The sequence below is a fragment of the Caloenas nicobarica genome, chromosome 12 (genome assembly GCF_036013445.1).
Source record: "Caloenas nicobarica isolate bCalNic1 chromosome 12, bCalNic1.hap1, whole genome shotgun sequence".
NCBI classification, from domain to species: Eukaryota; Metazoa; Chordata; class Aves; order Columbiformes; family Columbidae; genus Caloenas; species Caloenas nicobarica.
In genome coordinates, this window is record NC_088256.1 from 20,496,181 (window position 1) to 20,513,748 (window position 17,568).

The following is a 17,568-nucleotide window of genomic DNA, read 5'->3' on the forward strand; positions in this document are numbered from 1 at the left end:
GACATTTAATTCTCTGTTTAATTTGTAGCTTATCAGCATTTGGACCATAGGTGTTGTCTCCACGGTCTGGTAGGCAGAGGTCCATGAGGCAGATGAGCCAGATCTTGGGCAATGTGCTGGAACGCTTGTTCCCCAGCAGGAGAGGCCTGGAAGGGACAAGCGCCGCTTTTGATGGGATGTTTTCTGTTATGCCTTATTTCACTTCTACATTTGGATGTTGCTTTGAACTGAATTTTATGATCCTCTAAACCTAATTTTCACTGCATTTGCTTGCAAATGGTGAGGTAGGAGAAGCCAGTTTTGCTATCTAGAATAGAAAGTTGTATATGCTGAATGGAGGTGACATCTTGTAACTGGCAACATCTATCCTGAAAATTCAACATCATCTTCCGGATAAAAGAAGGGGAAAAGCCTTTGCATTTGTATTTGATATATTGTTGCCATCTTTACTGAATGCTTAATGAAAGGAATTCATCAATTAACATTGTGTGGGGGTGTACAGTACTGACAAAAGGTGACAGCTCAGTATTTTGAAGATAAATGCAACAATGCAGAGAAGGGCTTAGAAACATCCAAAATGCTCCAGACTGTAATCATGAAGAGCCGAGCATCTTCCAACTAAAGGAAGGTGTGGGGTAGAGTAAGAAAGATGTGCAAAGAAAGACCTCATGGAGCTGCCGTGTGTGAGCAGAGACAGAGCCAGGCTGGGACGGGTGCTGCTGCACGGTGAGTTCAGCCTTTGGAAGAGACCCCTTGGTAAACTTACGAAGCTGGCAAACATAGCACGAAAACACCAAAGGAAAATGTTAATTAAAAGTCCATGACCATAGTAGTACTTTAGGTTAGAAGGCTGGCGTGCCAGGAGATAGATTTTGCAAAGGTCCATCGGTAGAAAGGGACACTTGCTTTTGAAATAAGACACACACAAAATTGTCTTTGTCAGCTGTTTCTGGTGTGCGTAACGTGGCTGTCATTGGCGCTGCACTGAGGGAATATGAAAGGCAAAGACAGGACGTGAACAACTGCTCCTTTTGCTCCTGCTGCTAAGTAACTGTGGCACGTGTATTCATTTTCATGTTGTCATTAATAAAGGGTGATACACTGCGCTTTAGAGATCCCGGTGTAGGGTCCCATTGTGATAGGCACAGCATAAACCTCTCGCATAGCTGGGTTTCTCGCAACGGCTAGCACCAAGGCACGTCAGATCTGCAGACCAAGCTTGCTCAGGACCACGATGGGGACTTGTCAACCAGCCACGCATGACACTAGGCAGCAGAGGAGAGGGGGGGTCCTGAAGTGCAGAATGTTTACTTTAAAGATGTGAGATGACGGGACATCTTTTATATTCTACATGAGCGCTTTATGCGTGTCTTACTTCCCGAGTTTGTGTTAATAACTCTCACATGCTGCGAGGAGGCACTGTAATATTTGTTCTGTTCCAGTCCTCAGTGTGTGATTTTTCCACTGAAATGACAAATGTATTGGGCGGTGTGGCAGTTCCCCCCTCAGCTGTTACAGACATACCCTGACGCTAGAGCAGCTCCTGCTGATAGCTCCGTACTGTATTATTGAGCCTTGTGGTAGTTGGTCTTGGAGCACACTGCTGCTCTGGGGAAGCCAAACGTTTCAGGTACCTGCCAGCAAGATAGATGTTTGAATATAGGTTTATGCTATGCTTATCTGGGTGTTTGGGATTCGTCCAGAACTGGCATTATTGTCACAATTTGTCAGAGAAATCTCTGTTGAGCATGTATTCTTGATGCATCAGAGCGAAGGCAGCTTCTCTCAGCCTTAATTCCACTCATTCTTTATCAGGGTCAATAAAACTGAAGTGAGATTTATCAATAGTGGAAAGCACAGGAGATGGATGACCATGAGGGACGTTACTTTCAAAAGGTGTTAAAAGAGGGGGGAGATGAGAAACATGCAGATTGACTGACTTCCAAGTCTGTCTCCTTCAATAAGATATTCCACACTCTGTGAATCCTGGTGGAGTGATTTAAAAACAAGGAATTCGTGGAGACTAATAAAGCCTGGGGTTTATGGTTGTATGTCTTAGATAATTGAAAGCTCAAATGAAGCTTTTCCAGTGGTGTTTATGGGATCTTGTTGCTGTGCAGATTCTGTGGTTTCTAATACAGAGCTGCTGCCTCAGCCTTTTCCTCAGGAGACAGGAATAGGATCTGTGTCTGCTCCTGAGCTGCTTGGTTATCTTAAAAAAACCTCTTGTCTCTGATGTGACTGAGTTTGACAATAAGTTCAAAGCATGTTGGAGAACAGACACAGGTGCAGACAGGCACGCACAAGCGGGCCCTGGGTGCTTCTCTTCTGCAGGAACCCACAGAGCTAAGTCAAACGGGAGTTAGTTGCTAGATAGGAAAACTTTATGAAAAAAAAGAACTGATAATAGAAATTTTACTGGCTAGAGGTAGCCTAAGAGGGCTGCTTCATGCACAGCTTGCTGTGGCAGCTGTGACTCTGCCTGGAAGAAAACCAAAATGAAATAACACCTAGACCTTCTCAAACAGAGTTTGACAGGCTGGTGTTGTGTTAGCTTGGGTCTATTCGTCAAGTAAGATGGACATTAATCTATTTGTTTTTTACTTTTAAAATACTACTTTGAGCACACTTGATTGTGAAAGTTTTTGAATGAAAAGCTGTGTAGAAAATAAGTGTGTGTTAACGTTTTGCCTCTAGCCAACAAGAAGAAAGAGAAAGAACGTCCTGAGATCTCTCTTCCTTCAGACTTTGAACATACCATTCATGTGGGATTCGATGCCGTCACTGGAGAATTCACAGTAAGTAACTGCTACTGTATTGCATGCTTACCAGAGCCTCTTGATGGTAAAATAACCTCCTGTTGCCAGAAACGTCAGATGACAGCAGCCAGGCTGCGAAGAAAGAGACTTTTATTTGTTGGGCTTACAATTTGGAGTGGTTTACGTCTGATTCAGGCTGCTTTTTGTTTTCTCCAAGGATTGTCAGCAGAGCGCCTGCAGAAGATGAAAACTAGGCAGAACGTAGATGTGTGCTTTTATCAGTCCCACAAGCTGTTACAGGGGTTGGTTATTCAGTGTCTTTGGAAAAGCATGAAAAACCCACACTCGTGATAATCAGCCCCAAAGTGCAAAGTCCGGCTGCTCTGCGGACAGCCCTTGGAGACATCCAGAAAGCAGCAGCATTGTGGAAGTCCATTCATTTTAATTAAATATATCCGTAGACCAGGTGATCAGACACATTTCTAGCCTTCACGTATTGATAAAAGACCAGTCAACTTTTTCTACTTCTGCCACAAAGTGTTGGGGAAAACGAGTCTGATGGAAGCCCCTTGAAGTGCACAGGGGGCTTCCAAAGTGTTTTGTCCCAGACTCCTCGTTAGGCGCTGAAACCATTAATCCTTAGATGGCAGCAAGCTTACGTTTGTGGAGCTGCGGAGAGGAAACATGAGCGACTCTCCGCAGCACGAGCGGTGCCCTGTGAGCTGGGCGGTCAGGCTGTGTCATCACCCTGCATCACATCACAAAGTGTGCTAGCGCTGCATACACCAAACAGGATGGGACGAATCATTTGCCTGGACAAAGAAAGGATGGTTACTTCTCAGTATCTGAGCCCTAAATGTGATTTCTTTATCCCCTTCTATTTTTTTTCCTTTGGTTGCTACTTTTGTTTCTCAAAACCATTTCAGAAAACTGGAAGCTTTCTGTGTGCTACAGTAGCAATAGTAATAATAACAATAGAAGGAAAAAACCACACATTCGATGACAGCATGTCTTCGAAGAAACATTGAAATTTAATTATCCTTGGTAATTAGGAAATACAGCTGCATTTAAAATATGTGGACTAGTTAATTAGCCTTTTAAAAATAGATGCTACTTATAAAATTTTACTTCAAAATTGCCAACCCCTAGGGCTTGATTAAATGCTCATTTTAAAAGCCCAGATTTGGTCATTTTTTTAAATCAGAAACTTAGCATAAAGCTTTTAAAGTTGTATTTTCCCTGCTATCTATCCTGATTTTCCTCCTTTTTTCCCTTTCTGTCTCTCCCTCTAGGCACTTTTTTTTTCAGGTTAACCTTCAGTTCCATTCTCTTTGTCTTCTTATCATATTATATATTCTGTTACTTTCTGGTTTTGTTTTCTCCGTTTGCATCTCTTCTTCCTGTCTATGTTTTCTTTCCTTCCTTTCTTGCTCATTCACTGCTCTCCCCACTGAGTGTTCAGCTGTTCTTATCCTATATTTATTCTTCCTTTCAGCCCTCTACCCTTATTTCTGCTTTGTGCTTCAGACCTTTTCCTTCTGGCTCCGTGCAAACACGATGGGTCACAAACATGTTCTCCCGCAGACTTACCTGGGGGTGAGGACCCATGGAACACAAAGGGGGGACACGGAGGTTCACGCACTTCAGTGCTGAGCACAGACACTCTATCAGTACTTCAGAGATCATGGTTTGGATCCGTTTGATTGTTGTTATTATCACCCAGTGTGTCAAAACACTCTCTAGCATCAGAGATTTGTAGTGTTGTGTGGGGGTTGGTTGTTGGGTTTTTTTGTCAGATGCCACCAGCACAGGTCCTGGGCTTTCACAGAACAAAGCAGTTGTACGTGACTAAATACGTCCACCTTTGTTGCCGTAGCACAGTTTCTTTTTAATATCTTTTTCCCTTTCAAAACAGTGGACGTTAGATGGCTGCTGTTTCACAATTACACAGTATTTCTACAGTAGTACAGAAGTGCAGCACTGGGCTTTGAGGAGGCTCTAACCAATTCCACACGAACCAAAGGGAGAGGTGACGTCCCCTGTGCAGCTCCCTAGCACAGGACTTAGCGCTTCAGTCCTTCCTGGAGTAAAATGTCAGTGCTTAACTGGAATAAAATGTCAGAGTAGAGGGATTTTTACACCATTAAGAGCTAGCTATCACCTCCCCACTAATCCCAGATGCAAGCCTTATCTTACGTGTTATGTTAGGCATGTTTGATTTGCCCCAACCTGGGTACAACCCGTGTATCAGCTGGGTAGTCGCGTGGTAAGTACGTCCCGCCGAAGGGACTGCCACCGTGTAAAAATATTCCTCCTGTCTAGTGATCACACTGCCTGTCTCTTTCAAAAGTTTGGAAGTGCCATGGGAATGTCCAATAAATGTGCAAATACCTGGGGGGGTTTTGTTTGGAATTATCACGGTTGTCATGCCAAGAGTGTCTGCTCTGCTGGTGATGTGCAACGCGTCGGGCCGTTTGCTGACACCCGCCAGCTGTGTCACCTGGTTGCTGTTGCATCTCCAATCCAAGCTGCATGGGCTCCTCCCGAGTTTCGGCTTTCAGGCTTGAGCACCAAGCTGTGTTCTTGCTCATGGATGTATGTTATCTCTCCATTTCACTGTGCTTGGAGCAGCCACACTGGCGAAGACGTAGGGCTCTTGAAGCTCAGAATAAAATGGTTTGGAAACTGTTGGGCAGGAGCATGCTGCTAGAGCGTTATGTTGATTCATTTTGAAGAAACAGTTGCATTTTTTGAATGGAGCAAGAAGTGTGGTTTGCAGGGCTTTGGGGAGTGTATTTTGTGAGGCATGCATTTTTGAAACAGTTTCCCAATCCCCAATCTAGAATAAAATGGGGTCACTCACCAAACTTTTAAAGTTTCAAGATTATGACGTTAGCAAGTGGGAGAAAGTTGTGGCTATAGATCCAAAGAAGGTGCACATTACTAATGTAATCAAGCATTGCTTTATAATTGTCCCAATTTTCAGTCTGACACACATAGTTTATTTGTGTTATGACAATACACAACCTCCCAACGTGAAGTCTGAGTTTGACCAGCTGCTTTCTCCCCTGCACTTCGTTGACTCATGCACTGGCCAGTTGTGATTTTGGGACTGGAGAACCATTGGAAAAAACTTGTGTAGAGCCATTCGAAAATGCTAACCTGGCTTTCAAAGCTGGACAAACAGCAAAAGCTTAGATCTTCCTTTATTATTTTTATTTTTCAAGTAAAGAAAAGAGATCATGGATAATTTTTGCAGTCACCTGCCATTAATCCTCAGTAATGTATTTTTATGAGGGAGAGAAAAACTGGTTTAAAAAACAGAGGAGGGGAAATGATGCTTCCAAACTTTGGAACAGTTGTGATTTTTCTGTTTCCCTAAGCCTGCCTTCCTGTAGCCTGTCCACCACCTAATCTGTTTGGTATCTACCTCGTAAACTCCCATTTTAGATGGGACTTCCCCGTTTTGGCCGGTTGGTTTCCTCCTACCACCTTCTAAGTTGTCCCACATTCTGTTTTAACTTTCTTTTCTTTCTTTATTTACGCCCACTACAGCCAGATCTCTATGGCTCACAGATGTGCACAGGGAAGCTCCCAGAGGTGCGTCACAGGCCCAAAAGAATCTTGCATCCCAATGCTTCTTTGAGATGTCATAGCACTGCAGCAGCAGGTCGATGTGTGTGCAGTAGATTTGTTGCTTGGCTTATCCCACTTTTTTTTTTTTTTCATTAATCCTAAACTTTGGAGGCCCACGTCACACATTGTTTTACGGAGATCTTCTTAGGAAGAAGGTACATTAAAGCATTTACCTAGATTGGAGTGGCACCAAGGCTAAGTTTAAATGTACCTCAGGTGTAGTTTTTCATGCAGTAAGCCCTACAATTTGCTGGGAGATATTGGCTGTGCAGTGAATGGGGAAAATTACAGGCTTTCAAATTTAGGAAATTATGCTGGATATTTAAAGCATTTTTCTTCAATATAGTTTCAATGCAGAGCTGTGGCTTTCAGCAATTGGATAAATTTTCAAATGCCACCCTCACTTGTAAGATGTCCGGGAATTTGTGCAAGGCTTTGGCACTCTCAGCATGTTTTCTGAGTCCCTGGTTTCTGTATATTTACAGCAGAGAATGTACAGAGCTACAGGAGCTCGAAAAAGAGACATCCTTTGCAGCCGTGGTACAACTCAGTGTTACAATTTTGAGAATTTAAATGCAGATTCTTAACCTCATACTGTTCACTGGTATGCTGAAAATTAATTGTATCAGGATGGGGTTTACCTTTTAATCAGACAGCAAAATGCATTTGTGTTATTGAGCATTAAAAATCCAGTGTAAAGCTCCTAAAATACACTGCGTTGTCCACAGATATAGCATAGTCATGTTACGTCTGCACTGAATCACCAGGAAAACAAGCTAAGCCTTAAATCATCATTCCATGGAATAGCAGAGTTGATTTAAAGATGAGTTTCATGCACTTTTTTTCCTATCACAGTCATAACGTTCTTTTCTTTTTAAAGTTGGATCCTGGTTTTAACTCTATATTTTGATAGAGAAGAGAATGATTGCATCTAACGTATAATACTACTCATTTTAATTGTAAGGCATCAAATCAAAATTTCTGAAAGTAATCTTACAGGTAGCATGGGATCTTGGTAAAGATCTGTGAGGCTGTGGCTGTTCGACATTCTAAATCTGCGTTCTTTCCACTTGACATCTGCAGGGCATTCCAGAGCAGTGGGCCAGGCTACTACAGACCTCCAACATAACAAAACTGGAGCAGAAGAAGAACCCACAAGCTGTTCTAGATGTTCTCAAATTTTATGATTCCAAAGAAACAGTTAACAACCAGAAATATATGAGCTTTACGTCAGGAGGTAAGTCAACATCTTGCTTTGAAGAAGGAAGTGTCAGGCCCCAGAATGAGTCAGACCAGCATTTCGACGTTCAAACGCTCAAGAAGCAGCCTTAAAAAATTCCACTTGGTGGAATACTCCTGAAATGAATATTTCTCCTTTTGTCCCCTGAATGTCATTGGAACTGTGACTTTTCTTTGCCGCTTGTTTTTATAACTCAAGAAGATACTCGATGGAACCATCATTACCGTTTTTAGTCAGAAGCGTTAGTGGCCAAAGGTCCTGTTTGATTTTGTTTCCGTGCCTCCCCGTTCCTTAGCAGCGTTCAGATTGGGGTACGGGCCGTACTTGTTCCGTGCGTCGCATGAGTTACTCTTGGATCCTTTGAGCAATAGCTTACGGACTGTGAGGATTTTTTGTGATAGAGGAGAATTTTCGAGGATTTTTTTGCATTAACTGTGGAGAAGACTAAGTTTTGCATAAATTCACAAATAAACCTGGAGCAGCTGCTATTGTGGTGTCAAAGGAGCGTTGCCACAGGATGAGGAGGAAGGTGTCAGTGTCCGGAGCAGTCTCTTATTCTGGGAAGATCCTCCTGATTTCAGCATTACTATTCAAAATCCCACAAGTGCAATGGGGGGTGTCATTTTTTTCTCTTGGTTGCCTACAGTCAGCAAAATCGTAGTGTCGCATTGCAAAAATGATAGAGCGAGCCTTGCTGCAGTTAGCATTTTTTGGTTTTTTGGCCCATTCTTTCCGTTTTACGCTAGAAAAACTCTGGCTGATGATACGTCGTGCAAGTAAGCAGAGGTTTTTACTAGGTGCTGCATATCCGGCTTTTGTATCGATGTGTTCTTTTGCTAGTCCTTAATAACTGAATTGATTTTTAGACAAAAATACTATTACAATACCATTAGTTTGGTAAAGCTCATGTCAACAGCTTCACCTAATAAGGGGGTGTCACTATCCAACAGGGTGTGGACAGTGTTTGTAATTTAACCTGCAGTGGTTCAGTTCCCTGCACGTGGTAGTTGGTGGCAGTGGAGTCTGTAATTTCCTCAATTTGCTGGTTCAACCAAGACGACTTCCAAAATGAAGACTGGGAGAGCTGCTCAGAAGTCCTTGTAAAAACTGCTGTTATCTCCAGAATTTACTAACACTTCTCTTATTTTGAGGGAAAGCTTTTTTTTTTCTAAATTCCATAAATAATAGATTTGACTGTCTAACATGGCACTTAATGTTTGCTAAAATAGCAGTTACTTTTGTGATGAAATGCAAAATTCAAAACACGCTATGTTCCTGACCTCAGGAGCTGTTACTGTGCTGTGTCAGAATAGAACTGCCACGGCCAAGGGGGATTTTGGAAAAGGTTTTATGGGGAAACACTTTCAGCAAGCTAAAGAGAATCAATGCACGCAATTTATTTTTTAAAAAAGAAAACAAATCAAAAAGCTGCTTTAGCTCTTGGGCAGAACAGCAGCGTTGACTGTTAAATAACAATTTTCATTTTTTTGACCAAGTTTCTATTTGCTTTATTTACTGGCAAAACAACAAAGGGACACAAGAAACCACAGAAAAAGAAAACTTGGTATATTGTCCTGTTGTCTTGCTTCCTATGTAGAATAACTTACTACTGGAGGGATGTTGTGAAAGAAAGACGCTATTTGGGTTTACTTGTTCTGCGGGATTCCCCCCAACAGGCAGTTTTATAACAGCATCTGGTTAATTTTCCCTTGCACATTGCAGATAAAAGCGCCCATGGATACATCGAAGCCCATCCTTCGGTGAGTGTCACGGTAACCTTGTGCTTTCAGAGTGTTTAAGTGGAGCGAGCTGTGGGCTTTGCCTTTTGTGACAGCGCCAGCCTTGTGGGCTCAAAGAAAGTACATTTTTCTGTCTTTGCAGCAGCAGAAAAGGGATCGCTGGCTGTTTTCTGATTTTCTGTTTAAGAACTTTTAAACAGATGACAGTCTGGTTTTGCAGACAGAAGATTGATTGCTGTTCCTAGCCATAGTGGAAAATATAATTCACAACAATATGCAGTGCCGTCTAATTAGCCCATTCTAATTTAGTTTTAACAACTTAGAATCCAGTTCTATTAAATGGTATGATTTATCCTTAGTACAGCTGGATATGTAGCTGAATATAAATAAGGTTATAATTGATATGTAACTCACTGGAACCATTGAAAGAAAGTTTTAAATAATCATCCACTCTAACACTAGATTGCCATAGCAATCCCAGAGATACAGTCATGACATCCACATTAATATTGACCAGATTTATTAGTGTTAATGTTAGTGCATTAAATAGCAAATGACTGAATGGGGATTTGGCCTTTATTTTCAAGAGTTAAGCAACTTCATTTTAGGTTTGTGATGACACAGCAGAGAGCGTGTGTAACGAAATGAAAAGGATCTTCGAGTATTCAATTCAGATTTCCAATTGATGCCACTTTGTCTTTAATAAAACACACTTTTAAAAGGAAGTTTGGGGTTCGCCGGAGCACGGTAAGACTTCCCGGGAGCTCCTCCAGTGGGCATGGACACTTTGGCAGAAGCTGCGGTGTTTTATTCTGGTGGACACAGTGTTGAGACAGCCCAGGTGGCAGCTGTCAAAAGTTACTGACTCCGAGGATGCTGGTTCAATATTACAGTACAGGGAAGACAACTCTATGACAGGATCGAGCAGTCATTGGAATGACTTTAATTTCATTTCATTCCTTAATGGGAGTCTGGTATTAAATAATATGACATTGTATATGTCCTAGCTGCACAGTTAAGTGCTGTCAAGCCAAGCATGGAGCTCAGTGGGAAAAATAGTTATAAGAATCTGACATAACAGAAATGCAATTATTCTCTTCTTTATTTTTTCCTTAATCATCATCTGTCCCCATGTAAGCAAAGTGCTAGTGATGCATCGAAAGCTGTACACTGATCTAATTAATGTATGACCAAGTAACACACATCTTCCATTAGGGCACCCCTTGCTTGACAGAGTTGGCGCTTACACGGACGTGTAGAATGTCTGACGTGTCATTCCCTGCTTTGTCCAGATCAGTAGCCTGTTTCACTATTCGCCTTTAAAAGCTGGGTGACGGGATGGAGACTCCCAGAAAATACAATACTCTGTGTGTGTATGTCTGTGTGACAGCGTGTTGGAGCACAGGTGATGTAAAGCAGCAATACAGGCCGCTTTCAGTAAAACACGGCCGAAGGTTCGGTCTCCCCATTTCCTGCGGGCCGTCCCTTACTGGTGTTTGTACTGGACCAAACCGATGCCATTTTAAAGATAACGCAAATGAGATGAGGATATTTAGAGCAGGGCCTTTGATCAGCTTCAGTTCTCCAAGCGGCCTGTTGCAGCCAGCTGCAAAGCGCTTGGTAAACACTTAACAAGGCACCTTTTCAGACTTTCGTTTCACCAGCAAATTTGCGACAACGTACTATAACCCGCTGCCTCTGCGTAGCAGCTGGGACTGGTGCGGGGCGGTTCAACTCGCCTGCCTTTAAATATCTGCACTGTAGGCTTCAGTTTGCGTGTAGACAACTGACCAGCCAGGCCTGCGTTTGAGTCAGCCCGAGGGTTGACCGCACCATGGGCAGCAGCAAGAAACAGGCAAACAGTGGAAAGATGGATGCGTTAACTTCTGATTAGGTAAAGCAGAGGATGGTGCTGAAAAAGGAGCTACTAAACAGGGCAATTCAGTGCTGTGGAGACAGGCAGTGTGGTTACCTCACAGGTAAAATAGTAAAGAAACAAATAGACTTTCTCTCCAAAGCCAAATTCTCAGCAAATCGACGAAGGAGGCTTTGCACTTGGAAGTGTCTTAATTAACCTAGCCAGCAGACACCTGTTAGCTTAATTAACTGTTACCATTTCTGTAGACGCAATGCCAAAGCAATTAGCCAGCAACAAGATGTGATTTCTAGTGATATATTCAAGCATTACTTTTTGTGAAATTAGTCTTTGACTAAGCATGTGAATGATTTAGTTGTTTTTGTCAAAAATGAAGAACAGAGAAGAATTAACAAAACAGCACGGTAATTTGTAACCTTTAAATCGTATTGTGCTGTGTGTAACTTAGAAGTGAGGCATGTAGGACTATGGGCATGTCTAGACTGGTTTCTGAAGTCTAAGCAGACTAAAGTTGTAATTATCAAACCTCCCACGTGCCCAAATGGTGACTGTCACTGTGCTGCTGTCCACAGAGCACAAAAACAGCATCAGAACCCCCACTAGCTCCCTCTGTTTCTGAAGAAGAGGATGAAGAAGATGAAGAAGAGGAAGATGACAATGAACCTCCACCTGTTATCGCACCACGGCCTGAACATACAAAATCAGTAAGTCCCAGCTTTGGTTAGCGCTCTGTGTTCCTGATCAGATGGCACTTGTTCTTGGGTGAAGAGCCCAAGGGCTACAGTCCTACCATGACATAGTACTTCACCCGAGCCGCTAACACCAAAATCTGTTCTGAACTTTCACATTTAGTCATGAGTTTCCTGTGATTCTGATAGGGACTGTGAATTTATCTCAGTATCAGGAAAGAGGTAGCATCATGTCTTTTAATGCTACCAGTGTAGCAGGATAACGCTACCCTTGCAGGAGACACAGGAGAAACTGTGCCCTGCAGGTACCTGTCCCTCTCCACAGACTATCTAAGTAGCTAAATGAACAACTTAGACAACACCCTTAACTTTTACGTGACTGAAGTTTGGTGAGAAGAATCCTACACAGTTACGTCCACTCTTTAAAGCCTGAAATACTGATGAGAAGCCAATTCAACAGTTATGATCAGAAAGGGGAAATGCCCCCTGCCTCTATTCAAACAATTGCGTACCAACTAGAGTGTCATTTTCTAACCCATGAGAACACGCAGGCATCAGGGACCAAGCCTTGGGGGCCCTGGACAGATCTATTTCTGTATCCTTGCAACACAGTAAATTCATTGTTTCAGTCATCTTTCAGAAAATCAATGAAAATTGGAAATGAAATGGGCTGTGAACTTGTGTAAACCTAGCCTTTTATTTTTGCCAGTTCAGTTTTGAGAAGCGGACAGCAAACCCAAACATTTTAAGAGCCCCAGATGTGGCAGACAGCATCTTCCGAAGGGTTTGCATTTGAAATATGATCTCAGGGGCATCTGTGCAAGCCACCTTTCTCACACAAAACCGTTTCTTGTCACAGATCTACACACGTTCCGTCATTGAACCTGCCGCTGCACCAGCACCAGCTAAAGAAGCCACCACTCCCCAGCCTGAAAACTCAAACACAAACACTTTGTACAGAAACACAGACCGGCAGCGAAAAAAATCCAAGATGACAGATGAGGAGATCCTAGAGAAACTCCGTACGTATCCTGCATTTCTTGTCTGATAAAGCAGTGCACTGTGTGCATGTTTCAGAATTATAGGTACCAAATGTTCGTCCTCAGTTTGGTGTCACAGAGTCACTTATGACTCCCTACACAAACTGTTATTGTGCTCGGAGGAAGCGCGAGCACTCTGGGTATTCCTCCTGCACCGAAGGCAAAAGCAGAGATTGTTTCTGGTTGAGCAGAAGACTGTGACCTAGCGAATGACCTAGTGAACTCCCGTGGGCTAATGGCCAAATGGCACAGAATATTTGGGTTCCTAAATTCTCTTTGGACTCCCGACTGCTCAGCAGTCATTGGAGCCAAAATACTTTGGAGAAATCTGTTGACTTTTTGTTTTTATGTTTGGTGTTGGTTGGTTGTTTTTTACCGGTAGATAACTACAGCACTAAACTCTCTTGCCCCAGATATTCTACTGGTGTCATTTTTATGATTGTTGTTACTACTACTACATCTACCAATGTATTAGAGTTTGTTTTTACAAGAATTTTATATTTTTGTCAGAGAGAACTCCTTTGAAAAAAACATCGGTTGACACCATGGATAGTGAAGGAGACATGTTTTCAGTGTGCACCAAAAGAAAAAAAAAAAACCTTTAAAAACAGTCCCTATTTTGTGCTTGTAAAGATGTATCAAAGAGACACATCTATGTGGCCTCATCAGGTGAAACCGCACTGCAAGCATTTCTCGGGAGCCAGGCTCCAGCACATCCACTGTGCATTCCTCAGATACATGGCACTTTGTCATAGCTAATTCCCAGCCAGTTAATGCTATTAGAATCCAAACCCTTGGTCCCTAAACCCTTGCGCAGATCACACTCTAGGAAAACGCATCAAGCCCTTCATGATTCTGCAGTACAACCAATTTAATCTGCCTCTTGCACGTAATAGCTGCCAGCACGATGTTCTCAGAGAATAAATTGTTGGGTTTGTAACATAGCCCAGTTTGTCTCTACCATTAACTCTGAGGACAAAAAGTGGATTCATCTCCTTGTGTTCGATCTCAAAGCCAATAAGGTTCAGCCTTTAATGGGGGCAACTGCTTGTAAAGGGACACAGTCTGGTTGTGGCTTCTCCACAGTGGTTGTCGATGCTCGTTCTCGTGCTGGACCAACCTTCTTGTCGTACCTGCCGCACCACTGATGGCTGCTGTGACCGCCGAGGCTGACGCCTCCCTCAGCTCTGAGATTTCAGCTGCTCATGTAGAGTTTTCTGCACCCTTAGCAAGCTGACAGGACTATAAAGAACTGAATCTCAGTGCCGCTAGGGTGTATCCAAGGGATAACTTCATTAGCTTTAGCTGAGGGCACAAGGAAGGAAATTCCAGAGCAAGTAAGTTACCTGCAGGTATGTCAGCTTATAAAGGGAGGAATTACGTCGTCTTCAGCTGCAGCTAAATGTCTGAGGCAGGTTCCCACCGTGGGATCCGCAGGTACCCTGCAAACATCAACCTGAGTACGTGCATCGTTTATTCAGCCTTCTGTGTGTGCCAGATGAGGAGCCCTTGATTTATTGTGGGTTATATCTTTGAAATGTTACACGCTTCCGTGCTTTTTCTTTCTTAAGAATTTGATACTAAGTGAGCAAGGTCTGAAGATCTGCCTTGGGCAAATTGTGATGTGGACAATGAAAATATTTTTGTGCTTTCACAAAGCTATCTGAAAATGGGGATGATGCTTTTTTGTTATAGTCTTGGGCTAATTATATTTAAGCATGTTGTGGTGGTGAGGGGTTTTTTTTTGCTTTGGTTTTGGTTTAGCTCATATGACTTCTCCACCTTGCCTAATTCCCCCACAATTGATTTTATACTTTTAGGAAGATGTCCCCTGCCCTCTTTTATCTTAAATTGCTTTCATAATTCTTTTCTGCTTGAAATAACTTGGTCTTTCTAGAGCCACTTTCATTACAAGTTTTGCCGGGGAGTAAAGCCTTTAATACCGAGATAAGATCAAACGCAATTCTGTCTGTAATGAAGACATGAATATGTTCCACTGTAATTATAAAACAGAAGTGGCCCAATTCTGCTTCCTTATCCACTTAATTTAGGACTCGATAAAGGAAAGTGCTTAAAGACATTGAAACAGCTGCTATGTTTATCTTTTGTCCAGAGAAGGGAGTGCTGCTCTGAACTGGAGCCATGTACTGGTCACTTAGTTGATTTTAGTGCTGTCATATTTGATGTGCATTGGCTTGAGCACAGGAGACCAGCCCCAAACAATTAACTTGTGAAAGCAGCTACTCAAGTTTTGAGGAAAAACTCCAGAAATCCGAACTGCAAAACCAGTGGCAAGTTTGGAAAATTCTTTTCCAAAACATTAGTTCTGCAGCCTTTTTCTTTATTCTTTTCTAACGTGAACTTCCGTGAACTTCAGATATCTGTTCTGATGGATGCGCAGTTCCCTTAACTCCCTTCAGATAGCACCAGGCCAGACACCAGCACCACGGTGTTGGTCCCGTTGCCCAGCCCAGCGCGGGATGACGGCCGTGTTTGGTTTTGTTCTGCGGAGCCTCGTGGGGATCCCCGTCCAGAGAAATGGCCCGGACCGGGGGGAGGGTGTTTGGTACGACTCACAGTGAATGAATGGCACGTCGCCTGGTTTTGTTTTGGATGCGCAGGTGAACAGATAAATATGTGCGTGTAGTTGCGATACAGCAATATTGACAGATCATTCAAGCAAAATATGCTGTGAAACATTTGAAGTCTTCCCCCCTGAACTAATCTTCTTAAAGAATAATAATACTTTTAATACTTTTTTCTCTCTTTTGGCTGCCCAGGGAAGTGGTGGAGTCACCATCCCTGGAGGGGTTTAAAAGGCGTTTAGACGAGGTCCTTAAGGACATGGGTTAGTGCTGGAGTTGGTCAGGTTATGGTTGGACTCGACGATCCTGACCATCTCTTCCAGCCGAAATGATTCTATGATTCTCCGATTCTATGATTCTGTTCGATGATTCTAAAGTATTTCAGTGATATATGTTCCAAGTTAAATTGTTAGAAGTCATTTGCATTGAGACACCACCTTAGACTTCATTGTTTGTATTTTATCTAGGAAACTAGCAGACCAGAAAAAATACTTTTCTTTTTAATTATTCCTTCAGATTTTTTAAATGTCTCAGATTTTAGCTCTTTCATTCAACAAAAACACAGTATCATAATTACCTTTTAATTCCTTCCCATTCAGACTGCCCACACCTCCGAGTGGGCAAGAAGCCGTCGAGCAGCACATGCTTTAATTTTAGCTTTCAGCGGCACACGAGCCGCCCGGTGCTGCAGGACCCGGCGTGTCCCGTGCCCGGTGCTGCAGGACCCGGCGTGGCCCGTGCCCGGTGCTGCAGGACCCGGCGTGTCCTGTGCCTGGTGCTGCTGCACCCGCTGTGTCCCGTGCCCGGTGCTGCAGGACCCGGCGTGTCCCGTGCCCGGTGCTGCAGGACCCGGCGTGTCCCGTGCCCGGTGCTGCAGGACCCGGCGCTGCTGCACCCGCTGTGTCCCGTGCCCGGTGCTGCAGGACCCGGCGTGGCCCATGCCCGGTGCTGCAGGACCCGGCGCTGCTGCACCCGCTGTGTCCCGTGCCTGGTGCTGCAGGACCCAGCGTGTCCCGTGCCAGGTGCTGCAGTACCCGGCATGTCCCGCGCCCAGTGCTGCTGCACCCGGCGTGTCCCATGCCTGGTGCTGCTGCACCCGGCGTGTCCCGTGCCTGGTGCTGCTGCACCAGTGTGTCCCACGCCCCGGTGCTGCAGGACCCGGCGTGTCCCGTGCCAGGTGCCGGCCCTGCGTCTCGCTGCCGCCGTGCGGAACTGCCGGGAGGCGGCAGCAGCCGGCTGGCCTGGATCCCAAATCGCATCGCCTCTGCCCATGGAATCATCAGCGTCTCGTTCGTGTCGCTGTCTGTGTAACTGGCGCCTGAGGAATGTTGCTGTGCTGCTTGTCCGTCACGGCTGCGCTTTTTTGTGAAAACCAGCACGTGCGCGGTGTTGAGAGCAGGAGTCAAATGCTCGTTGCTGATCCGAGTCAGGTTAAAGACAAGCAGCGTGGTTCTTAAAAAGGGAATAAGCAAGGTCGTCTTCAGAACTTAGCATGGTACTAAATTATGAGGGTCGTAGTTCTCAAAGCCCCATAATTATTGATTATAACATGAGATGCTGTTCTTCACAAACATACATTCTTTTGTCAAACTGCTAAAAGGTCGAGAAGATTTCCCCTCCTGGGATCACTTTGCAATACTCTTCCTGTTCTGAAAATGGGACTTGTTCATAAAAATTAATTCCAGAACCCAAGGTGTACATAATCTTTGTAAGTATTAAAACTTCTGTTGAATCACACAGAGTATTTAGTCCTAAGAAAATAAAGGCTCTGTTGTTCCAGCTCTCATTAATGTTTATAGATGACAAACTCTTGCACCGGTGCTTTTCTGGTATCTGTCTCCTGTGCATGTTTCTCCACGCTCTTAGTTTCCTCTCAAGGTAACTCTGCAAAGGACTGTGTAGAAAATCAAGTCCTCCTGGAGGCCACCGGTGCCCTGGAGCTGCGTGTGGAGTTGTTACCCTGACTACACACAACTCACAGCCTCAGTGGGGCTGCATTTCTGA

The 17,568-nt window shown here is 43.8% G+C and overlaps 1 protein-coding gene across 1 annotated transcript in view; it reads left to right on the forward strand.

Annotated features, from left to right (window-relative positions):
• Positions 1-17,568, forward strand: part of PAK3 (p21 (RAC1) activated kinase 3) — a 75,978-nt gene that overhangs the window by 39,560 nt on the left and 18,850 nt on the right. Inside the window, exons 3-7 of the mRNA XM_065643000.1 lie at positions 2,698-2,798; positions 7,479-7,632; positions 9,358-9,395; positions 11,823-11,954; positions 12,799-12,961. Coding sequence (XP_065499072.1) covers positions 2,698-2,798; positions 7,479-7,632; positions 9,358-9,395; positions 11,823-11,954; positions 12,799-12,961 — 588 coding nt within the window. The remainder of the gene's footprint in view (positions 1-2,697; positions 2,799-7,478; positions 7,633-9,357; positions 9,396-11,822; positions 11,955-12,798; positions 12,962-17,568) is intronic.